General features: G+C 41.8%; 1 protein-coding gene across 1 annotated transcript in view; it reads right to left on the reverse strand.

The window, feature by feature from the left end:
• Positions 1–9283: 9283 nt before the first annotated feature.
• LOC117065226 (survival motor neuron protein) overlaps positions 9284–26803 on the reverse strand; it is a 31641-nt gene continuing 14121 nt past the window's right edge. The window contains exons 3-9 of the mRNA XM_033179818.1: positions 25027–25146; positions 23982–24182; positions 23673–23825; positions 21815–21907; positions 20394–20504; positions 10318–10371; positions 9284–9862 (exon numbers count right to left, since the gene is read on the reverse strand). Of these exons, the coding sequence (XP_033035709.1) occupies positions 10321–10371; positions 20394–20504; positions 21815–21907; positions 23673–23825; positions 23982–24182; positions 25027–25146 (729 nt within the window). The 3' untranslated portion in view covers positions 9284–9862; positions 10318–10320. The remainder of the gene's footprint in view (positions 9863–10317; positions 10372–20393; positions 20505–21814; positions 21908–23672; positions 23826–23981; positions 24183–25026; positions 25147–26803) is intronic.

Below are 26803 nucleotides of genomic sequence, written 5' to 3' on the forward strand. Positions count from 1 at the left end.
ATTAGCCAGGATGGTCTCGATCTCCTGACCTTGTGATCCACCCGTCTCGGCCTCCCAAAGTGCTGGGATTACAGGCTTGAGCCACCGCGCCCGGCCCATAATTTTTAAGTTCAAACTTCCACAGATCCCTAGGGCACAAACAAGTTATTTGTTTGAATATTTGTTTGAATGCAGCCAAGTTATTTGCTAAGGCATAACATGTGACTTTTGTTCCAGTTCCCAATAAATTACTTGTTTCCTTTTGAGACCTTGTCAGCCTGGACTTCACTGTCCATATCACCATCAGCATTTTGGTCACAACCATTTAACCAGTCTCTTAAGAAGTTCCAAACTTGGCCAGGTGCGGTGGCTCACAGCTGTAATCCCAGCACTTTGGGAGGCCGAGACGGGCGGATCACGAGGTCAGGAGATCGAGACCATCCTGGCTAACATGGTGAAACCCCATCTCTACTAAAACTACAAAAAATTTTTAAAAATTGGTGTTGGGCACCTGTAGTCCCAGCTACTTGGGAGGCTGAGACAGGAGAATGGCATGAACACAGGAGGTAGAGCTTGCAGTGAGCCAAGATCGTGCCACTGCACTCCAGCCTGGGCGACAGAGAAAAAAAAGAAGTTCCAAACTTGCCGGGAGTGGTGGCTCACACCTGTAAACTTAGTGTCAGGCCTCTGAGCCCAAGCCAAGCCATTGCATCCCCTGTGACTTGCACATATACGCCCAGCTGGCCTGAAGTAACTGAAGAATCACAAAAGAAATGCAAATGCCCTGCCCCACCTTAACTGATGACATTCCAACACAAAAGAAGTGAAAATGACCGGTCCTTGCCTTAAGCGATGATATTGTCTTGTGGGATTCCTTTTCCTGGCTCATCCTGGCTCAAAAAGCTCCCCCACTGAGCACCTTGTAACCCCCACTCCTGCCTGCCAGAGAACAACCCCCCCTTTGACTGTAATTTTCCTTTACCTGCCCAAATCCTATAAAACGGCCCCACCCTTATCTCCCTTCGCTGACTCTCTTTTTGGACTCAGCCCACCTGCACCCAGGTGAAATAAACAGCCATGTTGCTCACACAAAGCCTGTTTGGTGGTCTCTTCACATGGATGCGCATGACACTTAGCACTTTGGGAGGTCGAGGTGGGTGAATCACTGAGGTCAGGAGTTCAAGACCAGCCTGGCCAACATGGTGAAACTCCATCCCTACTAAAAATACAAAAATATTAGCCAGGCGTGGTGGCGCATGCCTGTAACCCCAGCCACTTGGGAAGCTGAGGCAGGAGAATCGCTTGAACCTGGGAGGCAAAGGCTGCAGTGAGCCAAGATCACACCACTGCACTCCAGCCTGGGTGACAGAGAAAGACTCCATCTCAAAAAAAAAAAAAGTTCCAAACTTACCCTCATTTTCCTGTCTTTTTCTGAGCCCTGCAAACTCTTCCAACCACTACTCACTACCCAGTTCCAAAGCTGCTTCCACATTTTCAGGTATCTTTATAGCAATGCCCAACTTCTTGGTACCAGTTTTCTGTATTAGGGCATTCTTGTATTGCTATAAATACCTGAAACTGGATAATTTACAAAGAGGTTTCATTGGCTCATGGTTCTGCAGGCTTTACAGGAAGCATGGTGCTGGCATCTGCTTGGCTTCTAGGGAGACCTCTGGAAGCTTACAGTCATCGTGGAAGGTGAAGGGGTAGCAGACACATCACATGGTAAAAGCAGGGGCAAGTGAGAGAGCTAAATTCCTGCTTTTTGGTCACATATATATCCCAACCTGCTCCAACTCCCTAAATCCTTCCACTGTGTCCACATGGGTAGAATCTCCTATATCTACAACTCGTGTCAACATTCCTTCTACCTTCTTGATCTAACTCCTTATTCTCAGGCTTTTTTTTTAACCATGACCCACAATTAATAAATTTTCCATCAAAACGCCATATGCACATACATGCACACACATATGCGTATACACAACTGAAGTTCCACAAATCTTACTAAAATAAAGCTATATCCGATGATTTTATTAATATCCAAATAAATGAAAATTCAGAAATACAAAGTTCCGTGAAAGAGTTGTTTATATGCACTGTCAACTGTTCGCTCATTCTTATGTTCTCTCCCTCCAGGATTTTACCTCCTCCATTCCACCAAAACAGCTCTTATGAGGGTCACCAATGAGCTCCACATTGCTAAATTTGTGAATACTTCTCAGTCCTCACTTTAGTTGACCCGTTAACAGCATTTGACCTATTGGTTTTCATATGGCCCATCATCCCCTCTTCCTCAAAACACTGCCTTCATTTGGCTTCCAGAGCATCCCTCTTGATTTTCCTAACTCACTGAGAGCTCCTTCTTAGTCTCCTGCACTGTTTCTCTTCATATCTCATCTCTAACCACTGAGAGAACCCCAGAGTTCTCCTCTGACATCTTCTCTATTTGACTGCACTTCCTCAGCTATCTCCTGTAGTTGAATAGCTTTAAATTCTGTATCTATACTAACTTCTACATTTCCACCTCTAGCCCAGACCTCTCCTCTGAACCATTTTTTAATTTTAATAATATAGACGGGGTCTCACTTTGTTGCCCAGTCTGGTCTTCAACTCCTGGGCTCACATGATTCTCCTGCCTTGGCCTCCCCAAGTGCTGAGATTACAGGCATGAGGCACTGCACCTGGCCTGGACTCTATTCACATCCAACTTCTATTAATGGGCATCTCCATTTTCACATGTTCAAAACCCAACTTCTTTCCTGCCACAAAAGTACTCCTTATGTAGACCTCCATCTCATTAAATTCTGACTTTATTTTTCCAGATGCATAAGCCAAAAATCTTGGAGTTATACTTGACACTCCTCTTTCATACACCACATGTAATCAATCTACTGGAAAATCCTGGTGGCTCCACTTGGAAAATATACTCAGATCCAACCACTGCTACCCACACTGGCTCTAACTAGTCAGCCTGCTTCCTCCCTTGAAACCTATGGTGTATTTTCAACACAGCAATCAGAAGTCTCTTTGTGTAAGTCAGATCATGCTATAACTTGGGTTCAAACCTTTCAACAATGGACTCCCAACTTAAAGTAAATGCTGAAGACCTTACTGTCGCTGACATATGGCCTGACCCTTGACTACCTCTCTTAGCTCCAGCTCCTTAATCTCTCCTCTTTACTTCCACTCCAGCCACGATTAACTCCTTGTTGTTCCCCAACAATTCACTTGTGTCTTAGGGCCTTTGTACTTGTTATCTCCCTCACCTGGGATACTCTCCCTCTAGTTGTACCTAAAACAGCTGAATCATCGCATAATTGCTAAAAGGACAAGTGACAATGTGACAATGTTCTTTCATCTTTTATGCTTGTACACCAGAATTTACTTGAAACAGTTTGTAAGGGGACAAGTATGGAAGACAGATACGTATACAAGGTAACGGGAAGGTAAAGATGATGTGAAAAATGAAAACCAATCCACTGAAAGTCATTCTAACTGGCATTTATAAATGTAAAAACAAAAATGTTTTGCTGTTATGTAACAAAGAATATAGCCATCATCTATCACTTCAACAAAACTATAAGCCCTGAAGTTTTCAAAAGTATTGCAGTTTGGACAGGTGTGGTGGCTCATCCCTGCAATCCCCAGCACTTTGGAGGGCAGGAAGATCACTTGAGGCCAGGTGTTCAAGGCCATCCTGGGCACAGTGAGACCCTATTCCTACAAAAAATAAAAATAAATTAAAAAACAAAAAGTATTGCATTTTGACCAAGTGAGTTCATGAAGAATAAAAATAATAAGGTAGAACATGGTAGAGATGCATCTGAAATCCAAAGTCAGTATTTATAAGGTAGGTATGTTCCAGATTCATGCATAATGAACAGTTGCTTTCAAAGGATGTAATGCCTTTTAGGTATACATAAACATTCAAAACTGAGAAAATATGGAAAAAATTGGGTCTTCTATATTTGGATTATCATTAAAATTGGTAGCAAAGTTGATTTTCGCCATCCCTTTATTCTTCTGTAAATCGTTTATAAAATGACTTGAGGTAGTTATGTTCTATAAAGTTGCCACAAACACGCAAATTAGTGAATACTTAGCCATTGTTCCTAAGAGAAATACAGGGTTAGGTTCCTGTAAGCCTTTGGTCACATTTTCTTCAACTTATGAATACATAACCTTATTTTATATCTGTTTCTGTTTAAAGACACATTACTTAATAAATATAGACCTGGCAGGGTGGCTCATACCTGTAATCCCAGTACTTTGGGATGCCAAGGTGGGCGGATCACTTGAGGTCAGGAGTTCAAGACCAGCCTGCCCAACATGGTAAAACCCCACCTCTACAAAAATCAAGCCGGGTGCAGTGGTAGGCGCCTATAATCCCAGCTTCTGGGAAGGCTGAGGCAGGAGAATCGTTTGAACCTGGGAGGAGGAGGTTGCAGTGAGCCAAGATTATGCTACAGAACTCCAGCCTGGGCGACAGAGCGAGACTCCATCTCAAAAAATATAATAAATAAATAAATATTGATGACTCATCATCATCTAAGTCTCACTCAACAGTACCAAACTCATGCCGAAACAAAGGTTATCTAACATACGTATTCTCTCTTTTTTTTTGGAGACGGAGTCTCACTCTGTCGCCCAGGCTGGAGTGCAGTGGCCAGATCTTGGCTCACTGCAAGCTCTGCCTCCCAGGTTCACGCCATTCTCCTGCCTCAGCCTCCCAAGTAGCTGGGACTACAGGTGCCCGCCACCTCGCCCAGCTCATTTTTTGTATTTTTTTAGTAGAGACGGGGTTTCACCATGTTCGCCAGGATGGCCTCAATCTCCTGACCTCGTGATCCGCCCATCTTGGCCTCCCAAAGTGCTGGGATTACAGGCTTGAGCCACCGCGCCCGGCCCAACATATGTATTCTCTAAGGCACCTCACAGCCCGCATGCGCCTCGGAATACCATACTATATAGCACTTCAGCACAATGCTTGGGAATCACTTTGAACAGTAAAATCACAAACACAAGGCACAAAAATGTGAAAAATGTAGAACTATATAAACTGCTTTCGAAAAGGACACTTTTTTATAGTAAGAAAGCTAAACAAAAAACATTGTTTAACCCCAGATAGGAATATCTGGGTAAGGTTCTCAAATTTTTCACCTCTGTGTATGTCCATGAAAAACCATGAAACTGCCATGAGTATTGATGTTAGGTTACAAATAAATTTTAGCAAGTAGGTACCTTTACAAATACAGATTCCACAAATAATGAGAATTGACTGTAAATAAAATTTTATAAGCAAAAATTCTGAAAATAAAAACAAAAACCTAAAAATGGTAACGGGAAGACCATATAAACAACAAAAAAACTGAAAGTTCTTAAACACATGAAAAGGTGCTGAACTTCACAATAAGATAAAAATTTATAAATATGAGATAATCATTTTTATTCAATTGACAAAGATTCAAAGGTTTGATAAATTATTGGCTATTTTGTGGGAAACAAACTCTCCATGTTGGTATAAATATAAATTAATATAACCTCTACTGAGAACAATTTAGCAAACATTTATTAAAAATTTAAATGTAGGTCGGGCACGGTGGCTCACGGCTGTAATCCCAGGACTTTGGGAGGCCGAGGCGAGCAGATCACAAGGTCAGGAGTTCGAGACCAGTGTGGCCAACATGGTGAAACCCTGTGTCTACCAAAAAAATACAAAAATTAGCTAGGCATGGTGGCGTGCACCTGTAATCCTAGCCACTCAGGAGGCTGAGACAGGAGGACTGCTTGAACCCGGGAGGTGGAGGTTGTGGTGAGCTGAGATCACGCCATTGCACTTCAGCCTGGGTAACAGAGCAAGACTCCATCTCAAAAAAAAAAAAAAAAATAAATAAATAAATGCAATATCCTCTTCAACACAGTAGTTCTTTTTTTTTTTTTTTTTTTGAGACGGAGTCTGGCTCTGTCACCCAGGCTGGAGTGCGGTGGCCGGATCTCAGCTCACTGCAAGCTCCGCCTCCCAGGTTCACGCCATTCTCCTGCCTCCGCCTCCCAAGTAGCTGGGACTACAGGCGCCTGCCTTGTCGCCCGGCTAGTTTTTTGTATTCTTTAGTAGAGACGGGGTTTCACCGTATTAGCCAGGATGGTCTCAATCTCTTGACCTTGTGATCCGCCCGTCTCGGCCTCCCAAAGTGCTGGGATTACAGGCTTGAGCCACCGCGCCCGGCCAACACAGTAGTTCTAATTCTAGATACTTAATCCTAAAGATGCTGACTGTACTATTAAATAGCAAATGATTATTTAGAAACAAATTAAACTCTCATCCACAAGAGCTCAATTCATTCAGCATGGTACACATCTATCCATAAGAATATCCTGTAAGTGCTTAAAAGAATAAGAGTTTTAAATACTGATATGGTGTGTTCTCTAAGATATATTGACAGAAAAGCACTTATCTATGAAAGAACATTGTATGAATTACCTCTAAAGATAAAAAAATTTTAAAAGTTCAAAAAGGGTCATGATGATATATCATGATACAATTTAATTAGTTTCTTCTTTTTTTTTTTTTTTGAGAGAGTCACTCAGTCACCCAGGCTGGAGTGTAGTGGTGTGATCTTGGCTCACTGCAACCTCCACCTCCCGGGTTCAAGTGGTTCTCATGCCTCAGCCTCTCCAGTAGCTGGGATTACAGGCGTCCACCACCATGCTGAGCTAATTTTTTTTTTTGTATTTTTAGTAGAGATAGGGTTTCCACCATGTTGGCCAGGTTGGTCTCGAACTCCTGACCTCAGGTGATCCACCCACCTTGGCCTCTCAAAGTGCTGGGATTACAGGTATGAGCCACTGCGTCTAGCCTTAATTACATGTTTTTAAAAATTCACAATAAATGTACACACAAACATTTTAAAAATCACAAAAGGGTACACTGTGAAAAGTGTACAGAAGGGCTGGGCATGGTGATTCATGCCTGTAATCCCAGCACTTTAGGAGCCCGAGGGAGGAGAATGGCTCAAACCCAGGAATTCGAGACCGGCTTGGGCAACATAGTGAGATCATGTTGCTACCAAAAAAAAAAAAAGTGTACAAAAGCAGAGAAAAAAAAAAAGTGTACAGAAGCAGAGTTGCGCATTTTTTTGTTTGTTGCTTTTGTTTTGTTTTTTTTGAGACAGGCTCTCAGTCTGTTGCCCCAGCTGAAGTGCAATGGTGTGAACATGGCTCATTACACAGCCTTAGCCTCCTGTACTCAAGTGATCCTTTTGTCTCACCCTCTCCCATGGCTGGGACTACAGGTATACACCACCATGCCGTGCTAATTTTTTAATTTTTTGTAGAGTCAGGGGTTTTGCTTTGTTGCTTACGCTGGTCTTGAACTCCTGGGCTCAAGTGATTCGCCCATCTCGGCCTCCCAAAATGCTGGGATTACAGATGCAAGCCACTGTGCCTGGCCCAGAGTTGCTCTCAGTAACTTTTTTTTTTGAGACAGAGTCTCGCTTTAGCCCAGGATTGAGCACAGTGGCGCGATCCTGGCTCACCACAACCTCCACGTCCCGGGTTCAAGCAATTCTCCTGCCTCAGCCTCCCGAGGAGGTGGGCCTACAGGCACGTGCCACCATGCCCGGCTAATTTTTGTATTTTTAGTAGAGACGGGGTTTTACTATGTTGGCCAGGCTGGTCTGGAACTCCTGACCTCAGATGATCTGCCCGCCTTGGCCTCCCAAAGTGTTGGGATTACAGGTGTGAGCCACTGTGCCCAGCTGCTCTTAGTAACTTTTGGAATCTGATGTCTAAATTGAATCCATTATTTCAAACAACACAAGACTTAAGTTCATAAAAACATTTTAAAAAACTTAACTATGGGTCAGGCGTAGTGGCTCACACTTGTAATCCCAGCACGTCGGGAGGCTAAGGCGGGTGGATCACCTGAAGTCAGGAGTTCGAGACCAGCCTGGCCAACATGGTGAAACCCCATCTCTACTAAAAATATAAAAATTAGCCAGGCTTAGTGGCACATGCCTATAGTCCCAGCTGTTCGGGAGGCTGAGGCAGGAGAATTGCTTGAACCTGGGAGGCAGAGGTTGCAGTGAGCCGAAATCACGCCAGTACACTCCAGCTTGGGCGAGAGTTGAGACTGTATCAAAACACACACAAAAAAGTTAACTCTGTAGTTTATTTCTGCTAATGGCAACCCTGCAGAAAAGCTAAACTTAGATGTCTCAAAGTAATCTCTGTCTGATCCCTTAATGAAGGATCTCTTCAAACATAGCAACTTGTGCCTGTCTTCTGAATGTAGGTACAGCTATGGCTGTAGAACAGACCATGTAATTTTCATCTAGATTCCTTACAACCACAAGGACAACTGTTACAGTTAAAGCCAGAGAACTAGCTCAGTTTTGACTTTATTACTAGGATAAGTCCAGCCAGGCAGTGTGGTGGCTTTGATGTTTTCTGTCTATATCTAAGGGGGAAGCCGCTTCATTATTCGATATTAAGATAAATAGGGCCTAAAAAGTCCTAGGTCAAACACCATTATGATTAACTCAACTTTCAAAGCTATTTACCTAATGTAGGATTTATTAAGTCTTCTTCAAAATTTGTAAGAATTACAACTAATGCCTAACCTGTCATGATGAATTACAGACTGATCCAAAAACTGACATTTCTCTTCCGTTTGCTCTCTTCTTTGACAATCCCATCAGTCTATGCTCTTAAGTTCATCCTCGACTTCCAAAAACTGCCAGATATTGTAGACACCATGAAGAATAAGATGTAGTACCTTTCCTCTAATGAAAGAGGAAATACAGATATAAACAATATATAAACAAGAAACATAATATGTGAAAAGCTATGTATAGAAATAGAGAGGCCAGGCGCGGTGGCTCACGCCTGTAATCCCAGCATTTTGGGAGGCCGGGGTGGTCAGATCACTTGAGGTCAGGAGTTTGAAACCAGCGTGGCCAACGTGCTGAAACTCCATCTCTACTAAAAATACAAAAATGAGCGGGGTGTGGTGCCACATGCCTGTAATCCCAACTACTCACGTGGCTGAGGCACGAGAACCGCTTGAACCCGGGTAGCAGAGGTTGCAGTGAGCTGAGACTGTGCCACTGCACTCCAGCCTGGGCAGCAGAGTGAGACTCTGTCTCAAAAATAAACAAAAATATGTAAAGACATGAAAAATGTGACATGAAGTGGGAATACACATGCACATACACAAAACACTGTGGTGGCATCCATATCAAAATATGGGCCAAAGGGCAAAATAATACGCAAAAAAGAAATACAATCACAGACACATAGCTAATTTAAAAAAAAATATTAAATATTTTTATTATATACTTTTAAACATACAGAAGATAGGAAAAAATGGTACAATGAACAGCCATGTCCACCAGTTAGATTCTGTAACATTTTGCCACATATGCATCACATCACATTTTGTTAAAGCATTTTAAACATTTTAAGACGTTCTAACACTTCATTCCTAAATGCTGAAGTATGAAAATTAAGACAGTCTTTTATAAACTACAACACCCTTCTCACAGCTCATAAAATTACCAATAATTATCCAGTATCATTCAAAATCTAATCCACATTCCAATTTGTTCAACTGTCTCACCACCGTGCTGGCCTCCCACCCCCACCCCAGTCTTTTACAGATGGTTTTTCAAAATAGGGCCCAATAAAATATTTCACATTGCATTTGGTTATTATGTAACTTTTAATCTAGAAGAGTTACCCACTCTACTTCCTTTTTTCTTTCCCAACACTGGTATTTTGAAGAAATGAGGCCAGTTATCTTCTATAACGTTTCACATTCCAGATCTGTCTGATCGTTTCTTTAGTGGTGTCATTTAGTGCTGCTCTATGCCAGCATTTCCTGCAAATGAGAAATTAGAACCAGAGGCTTGATGAATTCCAGTTAAACCATGTCCTCTCTGGACACCAGTTAAACTTGACTAGAGCACTTCATATGTCAGAGTGTACAGTGCAGTATGCCTAGATTATCTCGTATCATAATAAAAAAAATGTCTGTTGGTCTGTCTACTAGTGATATAAAGTGGCATCATATCCTAAAACTCTTTATTGTGAAAGTACGTTTATTCCACACAACCAACCAGTTAAGTATTTGGTGCAATGATACTTTGACACCATGAGAATTCTAGTAGGGATGTAGATTAACCTTTTATCTAATAGTTTTGGCATCAAAATTCTTTAATATTGATTGTTTTACATTAACCTTTCAACTTTTTAAATGTTCAAAAACATTTGTTTTCCACAAACCACAAAGTTTTACAAAAGTAAGATTCACTTTCATAATGTTGGCAGACTTACTCCTTAATTTAAGGAATGTGAGCACCTTCCTTCTTTTTGATTTTGTCTGAAACCCTGTAAGGAAAATAAAGGAAGTTAAAAAAAACAGCTATATAGATATAGATAGCTATATACAGATAGCTTTATATGGATGTTAATAAGCATTTTGTTTCACAAGACATTTTACTTGTTTTATTCAACAAAATACGATCAGAAATTAAGTTGATAGTCTTTTAATCAACTTAAAAGTTTAAAAGTTATCCCAAAGAAAACAACTATTAGGCTGCAGTTAAGGTTTCCTTGCAGTGGCTCATGCCTACAATCCCACGACGTTGGGAGGCTGAGGTAGGGGGAGCACTTGAGACCCAGAGCTTGACACCACCCTGGGCAACATAATGAGACCCTGTCTCTATAAAAAATTTAAAAATTATGCCGGCGTGGTGGCTCAGGCTGGGTGCAGTGGCTCATGCCTGTAATCCCAGCACTTTGGGAGGCCGAGACAGTTGGATCACCTGAGCTCAGGAGTTCGAGACCAGCCTGCCCAACACAGCAAAACCCCATCTCTACTGCAAGTACAAACAATTAGCCAGGCGTGGTGGCAGGCACCTGTGATCCCAGCTACTTGGAAGGCTGAGGCAGGAGAATCGCTTGAACCCAGGAGGCGGAGGCTGCACTGAGCCGAGATCACGACACTGCACTCCAGTCTGGGTGACACAGCAAGACTCTGCCTCAAATAAATAAATAAATAAATGGCCAGGTGCAGTGGCATATCCCTGCAGTCCCAGCTACTCAGGAAGGTGAGGTGAGAGGACTGCTTGAGCCCTGGAGGCCAAGGCTGCAGTGAGCTATGAATGTGCCCTTGCACTCCAGCCTGAGCAACAGAGTGAGACCCTGTCACTAAAAAATAAAATTTAAATTTCAAAAATTTAAAAACATTGCCGGGCAAGGTGGTTCATGCTTATAATCCTTGCACTTTGGGAGGCCAAGGTGGGCGGATCACCTGAGGTCGAAGTTTGAGACCAGCCTGACCAACATGGAGAAACCCCAATTCTACTAAAAATACAAAACTAGGCCAGGCGCAGTGGCTCACGCCTGTAATCCCAGCACTCTGGGAGGCCGACGCAGGTGGATCACAAGGTCCGGAGATCTAGACCATCCTGGCTAACACGGTGAAACCCCATCTCTACTAAAAACATAAAAAAATTAGCCGGGCATGGTGGCGGGCACCTGTAGTCCCAGCTATTTGGGAGGCTGAGGCAGGAGAACGGTGTGAACCTGGGAGGCAGAGCTTGCAGTGAGCTGAGATCCCGCCGCTGCACTCCAGCTTGGGGGACAGAGCGAGACTGCCTCTCAAAAAAAAAAAAAAAAAAACCTAGCTGGGCATGGTGGCGCATGCCTGTAATTCCAGCTACTCAGGAGGCTGAGGCAGGAGAATTGCTTGAACCCAGGAGGCAGAGGTTGCAGTGAGCCGAGATCACGCCATTGCACTCCAGGCTGGGCAACAGGGCAAAACTCCATCTTAAAAAATTAATTAATTAATTTTAAAAAAGATTTTTCTTCCTTTTTTTTTAAGACGAAGTTTCGCTCTTGTTGCCCAGGCTGGAGTGCAATGGTGTGATCTTGGCTCACTGCAACCTCCGCCTCCTGGTTTCAAGCAATTCTCCTGCCTCAGTCTCCTGAGTAGCTGGGATTACAGGCATGTACCACCACGCCCAGCTAATTTTGTATATTTTTTTAGTAGAGACCGGGTTTCTCCATGTTGAGGCTAGTCTCTAACTCCTGACCTCAGGTGATTCACCTGCCTCGGCCTCCCAAAGTGCTGGGATTACAGGCGTGAGCCACCATGCCTGGCCTATACCTTATTCTCATCAAATAAAATATATGACCTTAAACTACTTGTGTCATACTTATTAAAATGAGACCATTAAACACCAGTATTCACTGAAAAAAAAATTAAAGTCAAAAATTAATACTAAAACATTTGTTTTTCTTGTCAGATCTAGCCCAAATGTCCTCTCTTTTCTGGCTTCAATGCTTTCTATCTTTTCCTACATGTATACTAGCTTGCAGTGGCTTCCCACTTCATTACTAATCTACACCTAAGAGACCATAAGATGTACTGAAAGATTTGTTACTAATGATTATCAAAGTTATAACCTATTTTGTGTTATTTCAACAACATTACTCTTAGTCATCTGCATTCTGCTTAGGTTTCTAAGACAAAAAGAGGTTAAGAGCTAGACTCAGAGCCTATCTCAACCACGTGGCTTCAGTAGAACAAAGGTTAAGAATTGCTAGCTTAAGGCAATGACATATTAAAAACACTCAAGGCCAAGCGCAGTGACTCATGCCTGTAATCCCAACACTTTGGGAGGCTGAGGCGGGCAAATCATGACGTCAGGAGATTGAGACCATCCTGTCTAACATATGAAACCCCGTCTCTACTAAAAATACAAAAAAATTTGCCGTGCATGGTGGCACACACCTGTAGTTCCAGCTACTTGGGAGGCTGAGGCAGGAGAATCGCTTGAACCCAGGAGGCAGAGTTGCAGTGAGCTGAGATCACATCACTGCACTTCAGTCTGGGTGACAGAGCGAGACTGTCTCAAAAAAAAAAAAAAAGAAAACCACTTAAGCTGGGCCAGGGAATGGCTGGCTCCCACCTATAATTGCACCATTCTGAAAGGCCAGGGTGGGAGGATCACTTGAGCCCGGGAGTTCAAGACCAGCCTGGCCAACACAAGGAGACCTCATCTCTACTAAAAATTTAAAAAATCAGCTGGGCATTGTGGCTTGTGCCTGTAGTCCCACCTACTCAGAAGGCTGAGGTGGGAAGGTCACTTGAGCCCAGGAGATTGAGGCTACAGTGAGCCACGACTGTGCTACTGTACTCCAGCCTGGGAGACAGAGTAAGACCCTGATTCTACTTTTTAAAAATGTAAAGAAAAAAATCCCTTTCTCAAAACAACAACAAAAAAACACACTAAAGCTGTTGGAAAACCTAACCATCAGCAGTGGCTTGTTCTTTTTGTTTGTTTAGACATAGCATCTCTCTCTGTTGCCCAGGCTGGAGTGCAGTTCAGACAGAGTAGGGACAGGACTCAGTGTCTCCTTCCCCTACCCGATCCCCACCAAGGACCTCTACTGCAAGCTGGTGCAGGGGAGGCCCCATGGCCAGCGGAGACCCCAACCAAACCATTTGGACCATGCACCATAAATCTTACTCAAGGGGCCATACCTACTGATTATGATGCCTTGGAGCTAAAATAAGCAGCTCCCATTATAAATCTCACTCAAGGGAGTTAGCTCTATCTCCAGCATACACACAAGGCCAGAGAAGGACCAGTCCTTAACTTAGCTTCATTATAACACTAAAAATCACACCTGGGGTGGAGATGTAACATGCTAATGCGACATGCCAGGCATGAAGAAGCATGTTATGAAACTGCACAGATGCTAAAAGTTCTCTGCTTCTACATACATAAAGTCACTCTTTTCCCACTGTAGCCTCTTAAAAACTGCCTTTCCAACTCCCTCCGGGGAGCCAGCCAGAAAACTGTCTCTCTCTTGTGCTGCCATCCTTATGCCTGGGCATATGGTCCAATAAAGCCTTATTTGGGAAAACTCCTTTGGCCTCACGATTTCTATTGCATTGAGAGCCGAAGAACCCATGGTCAGTAACACAATGGTGTATATCATAGCTCACTGCAGCCTTAAACTCTTGGGCTCATGCAATCCTCCTGCCTCAGCCTCCCAAATAGCTAGGATAACAGATGCATGCCACCGTGCCTAGCTAATTTTTTTAAAAAATGCTTGCAGACACAGGCTCTTACCATGTTGCCCAGGCAAGTCTCCAACTCCTGGCCTCAAGCAATCAATCACCTCACCTCGGCCTCCCAAAGCACTGGGAATACAGGCCTAAGCCACTGTGCCCAGCTGGCTTATTTTTTTAAACGATAAAAATTCCCAAGAGACAAAAATGCAGGCTCAGGAAAGTGGAATTTCCTAACACTGCTGAACTGAGGTTCATATGTTTATATTTTAATTAATTAACTTTAATGAATGCATATATGCAAAAAATATTTCTAAAAGTAAAGATCATTTCTCTAGTTAGCTAGAATTTGTGGCAAATATTCTGGAAAAGGTGATGCCCAACAACTGCTGCTCAAACTCCGGTAAAAGAAACAGAAACATCTGGATGTTGTTGGTCAAGAGGCTCATGCCTGTAATCCCAGCACTTTGGGAGGCTGAGGTGGGTGGATTACTGGATTACTTGAGCTCAGGAGTTCGAGACCAGCCTGGGCAACATGGTGAAACCCCATCTCTACAAAAAAAACCCACAAAAATCGCAGGTGCGGTGGCTCACACTCGTAATCCCACCACTCTGGGAGGCCGAGGCAGGCAGATGACCTGAGATTAGGAGTTTGAGACCAGCCTGACCAACATGGAGAAACCCGGTCTCTACTAAAAATTCAAAATTAGTCAGGCAAGATGGTGCATGCCTGTAATCCCAGCTACTCGGGGGGCTGATGCAGGAGAATCGCTTGAACCTGGGAGGCGGAGGTTGTGGTGAGGTGAGATTGCGCCATTGCACTCCAGCCTTGGCAACAAGAGCGAAACTCTGTTTCAAAAAAAGAAAAAAATTAGCCAGGTGTGGCACATGCCTATAGTCCCAGCTACTCAGAAGGCTGAGGTGAGAGGACTGCTTGAGCCTAGAAGGCGGAGGTTGCAGTGAGCCAAAATTATACAACTGCATTCCAGCCGGGATGACAGAGTGACACTGTCTCAAAAAAAAAAAAAAAAAAAAGGAGGTCAGGCGCAGTGGCTCACGCCTGTATTCCCAGCACTTTGGGAGGCCAAGGGGGGCGATCCTGAGGTCAAGAGATTGAGACCATCTGGCCAACATGGTGAAACCCCGATTCTACCAAAAATACAAAAATTAGCTGGGTGTGGGGGTGCATGCCTGTAGTCCCAGCTACTTGGGAGGCTGAGGCAGGAGAATCGCTTGAACCCAGGAGGCAGAGATTGTGCCACTGCATTGCACTACAGCCTGGCGACAGAGCAAGACTCCATCTCAAAAAAAAAAAGTCCTGACTTTTCAGTAAAAGTCAAAAGTCTACTGAAAAACCTACTAGGTTTTAATAACAGTTCTATCAAGTACCTGAAACAGGAATGTTTAAGTACAATTTAACTCTAATTTTTCATCCTTATCAACCTTCAAATCAACTATATTCCAACACATAAGTGCATTCATATTTTTAAATTATTGCTAGAAACATCAATAATAAGATCCATAACTATCTAGAGCCATGGTAAAATAGGCATTTTCAAGTTGTACTGGTGGCAATGCATATAGGAATAAGAATTTTGGAAAGCCAGTTGTCAGTGTGTATCAAAAGCTATTAAAATGTTTATACTTTTTCACCTGATAATGATATGTCTTAGTCATAAGGAAATAATCTACAAAAAAACTTTATATATAAAAATGGTTATCTCATTATCAGAGTTAAACCTTGTTGGCCGGGCGCGGTGGCTCAAGCCTGTAATCCCAGCACTTTGGGAGGCCGAGACGGGCGGATCACGAGGTCAGGAGATCGAGACCATCCTGGCTAACACTGTGAAACCCCGTCTCTACTAAAAAATACAAAAAAAAACTAGCCGGGCGAGGTGGCGGGCGCCTGTAGTCCCAGCTACTCGGGAGGCTGAGGCAGGAGAATGGCGTAAACCCGGGAGGCGGAGCTTGCAGTGAGCTGAGATCCGGCCACTGCACTCCAGCCTGGGCGACAGAGCGAGACTCTGTCTCAAAAAAAAAAAAAAAAAAGAGTTAAACCTTGTTAATGTTCAACATTTGGCAAAATATCAACTTATTCTGAACCAAGTTTACTCTGAACCAGGCACTGTTCTAAAGGCCACAGATACAAGATACAAGGACTACAAGACAGACAAGGCCTCTGCTCTCACAGCACTTACATTCTACTAGACATAAACAGATAAAACAGGAAAGAAAAATTATATCAGGGAATGACAAATGCTACAGAGAGAATCTAAGTGGGATAAAGTGACAGAGAATGAGGGGGTATCACTTCCAGACTGAACAGGGAAGGTGAAATTTAAGATGATATCTGAATGGCAAGAAGCCAGACAAGTGAAATCTGAGGTAGGGTTTCCAGATGAAAGAACATGAGTGCCAAGGCCCTGAAGAAGCTATAAACCTGGTATACAAGAGGAAGAAAAGAGGCCAGTGTTGCTGGAGCAGAGGAAGAGAGAGCATGAAATGAGATTCAGGCAAAGAAACTGGCAAGAAATACAACATGTTATACTTTGCAAACCAGGGTAAAATATTTGGATTTTAACCCAAGTGTGACTGGAAGCTATTGGAGAGTCTTTTAAAGGAAGAGGTGGGATCTACTTTACATTTTAAAAATATTACTCTAGCTTCTGTATGAAAAATAAATTTAGCAGGGTGAGACATGAGATTTGGGAACTACTGCAGTAAGGTAAGAGATTATGATGATATCTTTTATCCAGAAAATATAAAGAGTTATTAACACCCAACAATAAAGACAAACCTAATTTTTAAAAAGCCAAAAGACTTGAAAAGATATTTCTCCAAAGATATATAAATGACCAGCAGCATCTTATGAAAAGATGCAACATCATTCAGTCATTAGGAAATGCAAATTGAAGCCACAGTAAGGTATCACTTCTCCCCCAACTAGGATGGCTACAATCAGAGACAATAATAACTGCTGCAGAGAACGTGGAGAAAGAAGAACCTTTATACACTGTTGGTGGGAATGTGAAATGGTACGGCAACTTCAGAAAACAGTCTGAAAGTTCCTCAAAGAGTTAAACATGGAGTTAGCCTAAGAGCCAACAGTTACACTCCTAGTTGTATACCCAAGAGAACTGAAAACATGCCCATACAAAATTCTGCAAACAAACATTCCTAACAGCATTATTCATAATAACCCAAAGAGGAAACAACCCAAACACCTTTCTGGATAAACAAAATGTTCTATGTCCATATGACGAAATATTATTCAGTAACAAAAGATACGAAGTACTGATATATGGCTTCAATATGGATGAACCTTGAGAAACCTACGCTAAGTAAAAGAATCCAGGTATAAATGGCCACATATTGTAGAATTCCATTTATATAAAATGTCCAGAATAGGCAAATCCATAGAAAGTAAATTAGTGGTTCTCAGGAGCTGGGACGACAGGATATTAGGGAGTTCTAATGGGTATGGGGTTTCTTTTTGGGTAATGAAAATGTTCTGGGCTGGGCATGGTGGGGAAGGGGCCTTGTTGAGCCCAGGAGTTTGAGGCTGCAGTGAGATATGATCATGGCACTGCATTCCAGTTTGTGTGACAGAGCAAGAGCCCATCTAAAAAAAAAAAAAAAAATTAGCCAGGTGTGGTGGTGGGCGCCTATAGTCCCACCTACTCGGGAGGTTTAGGTAGGAGAATGGCATGAACCTGGGAGGCGGAGCTTGCAGTGAGCCAAGATCACACCACTGCACTCCAGTCTGGGTGACAGAACAAGACTCTGTCTCAAAAAACAAAACAAAACAAAACACCAAAAAACAAAAACAGCACAAACAAATGTTCATAGCAACATTATTCATTATAGCCCAAAAATAAAAACAACCTAAATGTCCACGAACTGATGAATGGATAAAACGTGATATAACCAAACAATGGAATATTCAGCAATACGAAGGAATGCAGTACTGATGCATGCTACAGCATCGATGAATCTTGAAAATCGTAAGCTAAGTGAAAGAAGCCAGACACAAAAGACCACATATCATACACTTCCGTTTATATATAATATCTAAAATAGACAAATTCATAGAGACAGAAAGCGTACTGACTGCCTAGGGGTGGGGAAAATGAAGGTAACAGGGTTTCTTTTTGGGGTGATGAAAATGTTCTAAAATTGTAGTGATGGTTGCATAACTGTGAAAACCAAAACCACTGACTTGTATATTTTCTTTTTTATTTTATTTTATTTTTTGAGACGGAGTCTCGCTCTGTTGCCCAGGGTGGAGTGCAGTGGCGTAATCTCGGCTCACTGCAAGCTCCACCTCCTGGGTTCACACCATTCTCCTGCCTCAGCCTACCGAGTAGCTGGGACACAAGGCGCCCGCCACCACGCCTGGCTAGTTTTTTTTGTATATTTAGTAGAGATGATATTTTCACTGTATTAGCCAGGATGGTCTCGATCTCCTGACCTCGTGATCTGCCTGCCTTGGCCCCCCAAAGTGCTCGGATTAGAGGCATGAGCCACTGCGTCCGGTCAACTTGTATATTTTCAAAGGTAAACTGCACACCATGTGAATTATATCTCAAGAAAGCTATTTAGAACATAAATTATACCAATACTTTATATTTACATTATATATTTTTTCTTCAACTATTTCATGATTTAAAAAACGTAAAAGCTTAGAGTATTACAGTCACAACTGATCTCAAAACAAATTACAAGCTGTTGATTTGTTACTTTTTGGTCATTAAAATGAAGAATTCATGATATATACAAATATACCAAGGTTATACAACAACTGACGAGTGACTCTTTTTTTTTCCCCCTCAAATCCTCACTCTGTTGGCTAGGCTAGAACGCAGCAGTGTGATCTTGGCTCACTGCAACCTCTGCTCTCAGGTTCAAGTGATTCTCCTGCCTCAGCCTCCCAAGTAGCTGGGATTATAGCTGCCCGCTACCACACTGGGCTAATTTTGTGTATTTAGTAGAGACGGGGTGTCACCATGTTGTCCAGGCTGGTCTTGAACTCCTAACCTCAAGTGATCCACCTGCCTCGACCTCCCAAAGTACTGGGATTATAGGTGTGAGCCACTGCGCCAGGCCTTTTTCTTTTTTTGAGATGGAGTCGTACTCTGTCACCAAGGGTAGAGTGCAGTGGTACAATCTCAACTCACCGCAACCTCCGCCTCCCTGGTTCAAGCAATTTTCCTGCCACAGCCTCCCAAGTAGCTGGGATTACAGGCATGCGCCACCACGCCCAGCTAAATTTTTTTTGGTATTTTTAGTAGAGACGGGGTTTCATCATGCTGGCCAGGCTGGTCTCGAACTTCTGATCTCAAGTGATCTGCCCGCCTCGGCCTCACAAAGTGTTGGGATTATAGGTATGAGCCATTATGCCCGGCCTTAACTTTTAAATAAGAATATTAAAGGGGGCACACATAGACGATACATTTACAAACGTACACCTTTAAGTCAGTTGTTTCTTCTATATTAATTTACTAAAAATTCAAGTGCCTATAATATCACATAATAATTTTAGCAGGGCACATGAGCTTCCTTTTAAAAATAATTTTAAATGTTTTGACTAAAACACAATAGAACATGTCTGTAAGAGACTAATGTATAAAGTGACAAGTTTGAAGCCATACTCCCCAAAGTTCATGTGGTACATATTACCCCAGATCTTTGTGCATAAGAAGAATTTCATTTTTCTTGGGAGGCCGAGGTGGGTGGATCATGAGGTCAGGAGATTGCGACCATCCTGGCTAACATGGTCAAACCCTGTCTCTACTAAAAAATACAAAAAATTAGCCGGGTGTGGTGGCAGGCACCTGTAGTCCCAGCTACTTGGGAGGCTGAGGCAGGAGACTGGCATGAACCCGGGAGGCAGAGCCTGCAGTGAGCCAAGATCGTGCCACTGCACTCCAGCCTGGGCAACAGAGCAAGACTCCGTCTCAAAAAATAAATAAATAAATAAATAAAAATTTCATTTTTCTTTTACGAAAAATTATCCCATCTTTTCCATTCCCGTACAATCAATTTCAAATCAAAGCAGAGATTAAAACATTAAAAGTATAACTTCAATTCAAAAATGTATAATCAAAATAATCTAACAGCAGCATGAAAGCTTTTAAAAATTAACTACAATTATACTTAGGGACAATGCAAGAGTAATTTAAGCTTCAGACAGATAGTTGTACTTTATTATTATTTTTTTTTTAGGAATATAAAGAGAGAAGCAAGTAGTATTTTACAAATTTACAAAACAAAGTCACACAACTACAAAAAAATTGTCAGGAAAAGATTCTGAGTGATTACTTACCATATAATAGCCAGTGTGATAGCCACTCATGTACCACGAAATTAACATACTTCCCAAAGCATCAGCATCCTCAAGAGAATCTGGACATATGGGAGGTGGTGGGGGAATTATCTGGAGACAGAAAAAGATGTTATTTATATCCAGTAAACAAAAAAGTAAAGTCTGGGGATTTATATTATACAGTGAATGCTGGATATTAATTGTATCTTTGCTTAGATCATCTCCTACTTAAATTTCTTTTTTTTCCCCCTAAACAAAGACGAGGTCTTGCTATGCTGCCCAGACTGGTCTCAAACTCCTGAGCTCAAGTGATCCTCCTGCCTTGGCCTTCTAAAGTGCTGGGATTACAGGCATGAGCCACTGTACCTGGCCTTAAATTTCTTAATATAGCTAGCATTTGGAGAAAGCCAACCAATAACAACAAAAGACCAACAAAATTAAATTTAACAAGGATCAAAAGACAGTGACATAAAAATTTAAACATTTTGATTTAGATTATATATCTGTTCCACTATGAAGCTATGAGTAAAAAAAAGTCAAGCATAAATACCTTTATGCTTTTCCTTAATACACACACACACACACAGCTCACATACCATTTCAAGGGCCATTTTAAGCAAACATCTTGGGTAGAACATCTGTCCTAACCCCATCCCAATACACAGTATGCCAAAGAGTATCGTTGTATCTATTGTTAATACCTAAAAATCTAACATTAGAAATCCAGTTTACAGCTGGGTGCGGTAGATCACGCCTGTAATCCCAGCACTTTGGGAGACCAAGGTGGGCAGATCACCTAAGGTCAGGAGTTCAAGACCAGTCTGGCCAACATGGTGAAACCCCATTTCTACTAATAATACAAAAATAAGCCGGGCGTGGTGGCAGGCGCCTATAATCCCAGCTACTTGGGAGGTTGAGGCAGGAGAATTGCTTGAACCCAGGAGGCGGAGGTTGCAGTGAGCCGAGATCACACCACTGCACTCCAGCCTGGGCAACAAGGGCAAAACTCTGCCTCAAAAAAAAAAAAAAAAAAAAAAAAAAGAAAGAAAGAAAAAGAAATCCAGTTTACATCAAAAGCTAACATCCAACTATACCTAGAAGGGCAAACACTAATCTCTTATATATGGTATAATTAAATCCCTTCTAACAGGAACTACCTCCCTATAGACTAGATACCAACTTCTGCCAGGAAAGAAGCAGGCAACCTAGAGCTTAGAGTTGGGACTACAAGAGCACTGCATTTGGGTAACAGAAAGGCATTAAAAACAAACAAACAAAAAAACCCCAGAGGTTTAGTTCAAATTTCTACCCATTAGAATCTGGCCCAAGGGATGGTCTACAATGACATTTTCCGATCCTATTCTGCTAATTATCAAATTGTATATGAAAGCAAAACCTAATCTATACTCTTTTTTACTTACCGGTGGTCCAGAAGGAAATGGAGGCAGCCAGCATGATAGTAAGTGGGGTGATGGTGGTGGTGGTGGTGGTGGGCCATTGAATTTTAGACCTGGCTATAAGGAATATTCAAATGAAAATTAACTTACCAATTTCAATATGATAGGAATAAAAAGGACTCAAAACCAAAAGGATAAAAATAATTACCCAGAATATTTGTAACATATCAAAAAGGTTAAGTTAAATTTCATGTACCAAATCCTGAAGTCAAACAGACTCATAAGTCAAATGACAACCTCTGGATTTTTCTCATTTCCCTTCTATGTAGACATTAAGGAAGTAAAAAAAAAATAAGAGTGGTAATTACCTAATAAATCAGAGACAGTCTATTCAGCAAAATTATTTCAATCATAAAAGACTATAGCCCAAATTTCATTAACTAAATTGTATAATGTTTTTATGAAAGCCTGTTTAGCTATATATGCTAACTTAGAGCACATACTGTGAAAACTAGCAAATCTCTCACCTTATAAAAATCAGCCCCCTGAGACCAATGAAGCATGATATATATATTCTAAGAGGGTACATCATTTTAGAGTCAAAAAACTACAATATAATGTAAGCCTCAATAAAAACATTATCCCAGAAAATCTTAAAACTTTTGATGAGTCATGCTTGATTTTTAAACATGATTGCCTAGGCCAGGCGCCTGTAATCCTAGCATTTTGGAAGGCCAAGGTGGGGAGATCACTTGAGGTCAGGAGTTCAAGAGCAGCCTGGCCAACATGGTGAAACCCCGTCTCTACTAAAAATACAAAATTAGCCAGGTGCAGTGGTGGGTGCCTTTAATCTCAGCTACTTAGGAGGCTGAGGCAGGAGAATCGCTTGAATCCAGGAGGTGGAAGTTGCAGTGAGCCGAGATGGCGCCACTGCACTCCAGCCTGAGCAAAAGAGCAAGACTCCATCTCAAAAAAAAAAAAAAAAAAGCCTAAATACCATCCCCTCCATGGAAGAAATCACTGCTTTACACAAAAGAACTAGAAAGGGACAAGCCCTCAGGTTCCATGACATAATCTAACCTATAATAAAATCTTTTTAGAGTTGATTTCTGTTACTTATAACCAAAACGACCATAAATGAAAACAATATTTACATTTGAACTCTACAAAACAATCTGAGAGCGCCTCAGGATTTTATCTGTATTAGATGTAAATAACGTGTTCTTATTTTACATATCTTATACAGGTGACATGGGAAACAACAGCATATCATCCAGCTAATGATAAATTATTATTACACTTTCTTTTTTTTTGAGACAGAGTCTCGTTCTGTCATCCAGGTTGGAGTGCAGTGGCACGATCTTGACTCAGTGCAAGCTCTGCCTCCCAGGTTAACGCCATTCTCCTGCCTCAGTCTCCCGAGTAGCTGGGACTACAGGTGTCTGCCACCATGCCTGGCTAATATTTTTGTATTTTTACTAAAGATGGGGTTTCACCGTGTTAGCCAGGATGGTCTCCATCTCCTGACCTCGTGATCCGCCCGCCTTGGCCTTCCAAAGTGCTGGGATTACAGGCGTGAGCCACCGCATCTGGCCCACGATTATACTTTCTAACTTAAGTAAGTGTGCTAATTATCAGTCTAATACCTAATACTCCACAAAAGTAACCAGATAAATCTTTCATATAAAGCATTGTTGCATCCACTGCAGTGTCTAACTTTTTTTAAAAAATTAACTATTTTGCATCATCTTATTTCCTTTTCAAAAAATTCTTGTGTATTTAAGCTACAAAAATTTCATGGGAGAGCTACAAATTAGTTAACAGAGAGGTTATATGTCCCGATATTAACTATTTTCTGGAAAACCTTTCATAGAAGGTTTACCTTTCCTGGTCCAAGTCTTGGCCCTGGCATGGGGGGTGGTGGAGGGAGAAAAGAGTTCCATGGAGCAGATTTGGACTTGATGTTATCTGATTTACTTCCAGGAGACCTGGAGTTCTCACTTTCATCTGTTGAAACTTGGCTTTCATTTTCATTCTTTAAAAAGAAAAAATATGCAGGTTTTTGTTATAAGGGTGTCATTAAGAAAAAATTAATGCCTCAGTGGATCAAACTGACAACTATATATACTATTTAACAGTTTCTCATCTAGTCTCTGCTTCAAGAAATTGAATTTTTTTTTTGTATCCTTACCTCTTGAGCATTCTGTTCTATATTATTAGCTACTTCAGAGATTGGGGAAAGTAGATCGGACAGATTTTGCTCCTCTCTATTTCCATATCCAGTGTAAACCACAACACAGGTTTCTCTCTTAAAATCAACTGAAGCAATGGTAGCTGGGTAAATGTAACCGTCTTCTGACCAAATGGCAGAACATTTGTCCCCAACTTTCCACTACAAAAGAAATCAAAGATATATACATGCACACATTTCTTTTGAAGAGGGCAAACTAACATCTTGTTTTGATCAGTGTGGAGGCAAAGGATAGAGGGTAGAGACTTGGAAGGCAAAATAATGTAATGAGAAAGGCTTGGGGTCTAAATACATAAATCTGAATTCCAACTCTCTCGCTTTTATAATCATGTACAAGTTTCTGAATCTCTTTGAGTCTTAGTTTCCCTATCTTATTAGATGGCTATAATATAAGCTACCTCCCATATTTGTGGTGAACAGCAGGAGGGAGAGAAAATGCATAGGGTGCCCAGCACTCTGGACTGGCCTAGACCAAGTGCTCGTCAACTGTCAGCTCTCTTCCCCTTGGTAATGATGAAACTAAAGTTGCCTCAAAAGACACCACAATATTCGGCTTTCAGGACTACTGTTTTTAACTAGCAGAAATAATCCACCTAGACTTCTGGGTTCCTTGGAATTAATAGTTTCAGGGTTTTTGAAGCAAAAGGGGGAAAAAAATCTCTCAGCTTAAGATGTAAAACACTGCCAATTCAGCTTACGGCTCTTGGGTACTCCTCCCAAACGGCACCTTCTGCCCTGCCTTCCACTCACAAATGGAACATATGTCCTGATTTTAGCATTTATCATTCCCATCTAATTCTTTACACTTTCATGACTAACATGCATGTTCCTAAATAACAGAAAATGTAATAGTTGTTTTTGAAGTTGTGTAATTATGTGTCAACATAAACACTGTACTAATCACTTAAGTTAAAGACATTTTACACTATTAAATAAGGACTAACGAGACATCCTTTGAAGTTAAATCTCAACATTTTAAAATAACCTGTTTTAAGGGAGCTGCAGTATTCTTCTTTTGGCTTTTATTCTTCTTAGCAGGTTTTCTTTTAGGTGTGGTTTTTGGTTTACCTGAAGTTTCACAAATGTCACCATTCTTTAGAGCATGCTATGAAAATAGGAATAAAAATGTATATGTTACAGGGTGGTGCACAGAATAAAAGTCACAACACAACCCAGTTACCATTATAAGCTAGTCTCAAGGCTCCATCACCTCAGAAAGCATCTATTTCCTCTTTTGACCACTCCCTACACTATAAAAACTGCTCTTAAAGGCATCATACATCTGATTGTATCAGCTCTAAAGACCCTTTTAATCAAATCTCCTTCCTCTCAACCTCTCTGTAACATTAGACCCTGTTAATTATCTTCCTTCCTGATATTCATGGCCCCTTGGATGTCATGGCAATGTAGGGCCCCAATGGTTTCATTACTTCTGATCAAGCCTTAGATTTAGGCATTCCCAGTAAGAGCTGGCCATCCTTCTTTACTTGCTTAAGGCCATCTTTTTTTTTTTCAAACACAGAGTCTCACTCTGTCACCAGCCTGGAGTGCAGTCGCGCTGATCTCAGCTCACTGCAACCTCCGCCTCCTGGATTCAAGCGATTCCCCTGCCTCAGCCTCCTGAGTAGCTGGGATTATAGGTGTGTACCACCATGCCCAGCTAATTTTTGTATCTTTAGTAAAGACGGGGTTTCACCACGTTGGCCAGGCTGGTCTTGAACTCCTGACCTCGTGGTTTGCTTGCCTCGGCCTCCCAAAGTGCTCGGATTACAGGCATGAGCCACCGCACCCAGCCAAGGCCATCTATTCTTATTACTTTAGTTACAACAGTCTGCAAACACACTTATGAAGCTATTAATCCAGCTCTGACTGTTCTCAATCTAACATTTCCAATGATCAGTTTCACATCTTAATTCATACCTCAAACTCAACCTCAACTTAATTCATATTCAACCTCAACTTAATTCAAACTCAATCTCAACTTAATTCATACTCAAACTCACTACTAAAACAATCGTTTTCCCGCATCAGTTCTTTTCTTCCTTTACTCAGATTACATCTCCCTGAAATATAACCAACCCACCCCACACTGAGCCCCATTTCAATCTCTATTTTATAGAACTCTCTTGGTAATTCTTTAGTTGACTTCTAGTTTCAGTGTATACTGGAAAGCACATTTAAAAATCTAGGCCGGGTGCACTGGCTCATGCCTGTAATCCCAGCACTTTGGGAGGTCGAGGCGGAGGGATCTTTTAAGCTCAGGAGTTCCAGGCCAGCGTGGGCAACAGGGTGAGACTGCATCTCTACAAAGAAAACAAAAATGAGCTGGGTGTGATGGCACACACCTGTGGTCCCAACTACTCAGGAAGCTGAGGTAGGAGGATTGTTTGAGCTCGTGAGTTGAATGCTCCAATGAGGCATGATCATGCCACTACACACTCTAGCCTGGGTGACACGGCAAGACCCCATCTCAAAAAAAAAAAAAAAATCTAGAAATTAGTTACAAAGGTGACACAGAGGTCTGATCCTTAGCTCACGTTACAAGAGTAACTATGAGAAAGACATCAACTCTGTATGCTTGGTACTCTTTATATACTGTATGAGTATATGCTCTGTTCAAGGTAGCCTGGACTATTGATGACCCTTATTTAGTGCTTAGTGAGACTAAATATCTCAGAGAATGGAGAAGGTGATGATGTTGGCCAACTGTATAAGTGTCTTGAGACACAGAACCATACTACACTTCCTAAAAGAACTGTATA

This window comes from Trachypithecus francoisi, unplaced genomic scaffold, assembly GCF_009764315.1.
Source record: "Trachypithecus francoisi isolate TF-2019V2 unplaced genomic scaffold, Tfra_2.0 Lachesis_group2, whole genome shotgun sequence".
Classification (NCBI taxonomy): Eukaryota; Metazoa; Chordata; class Mammalia; order Primates; family Cercopithecidae; genus Trachypithecus; species Trachypithecus francoisi.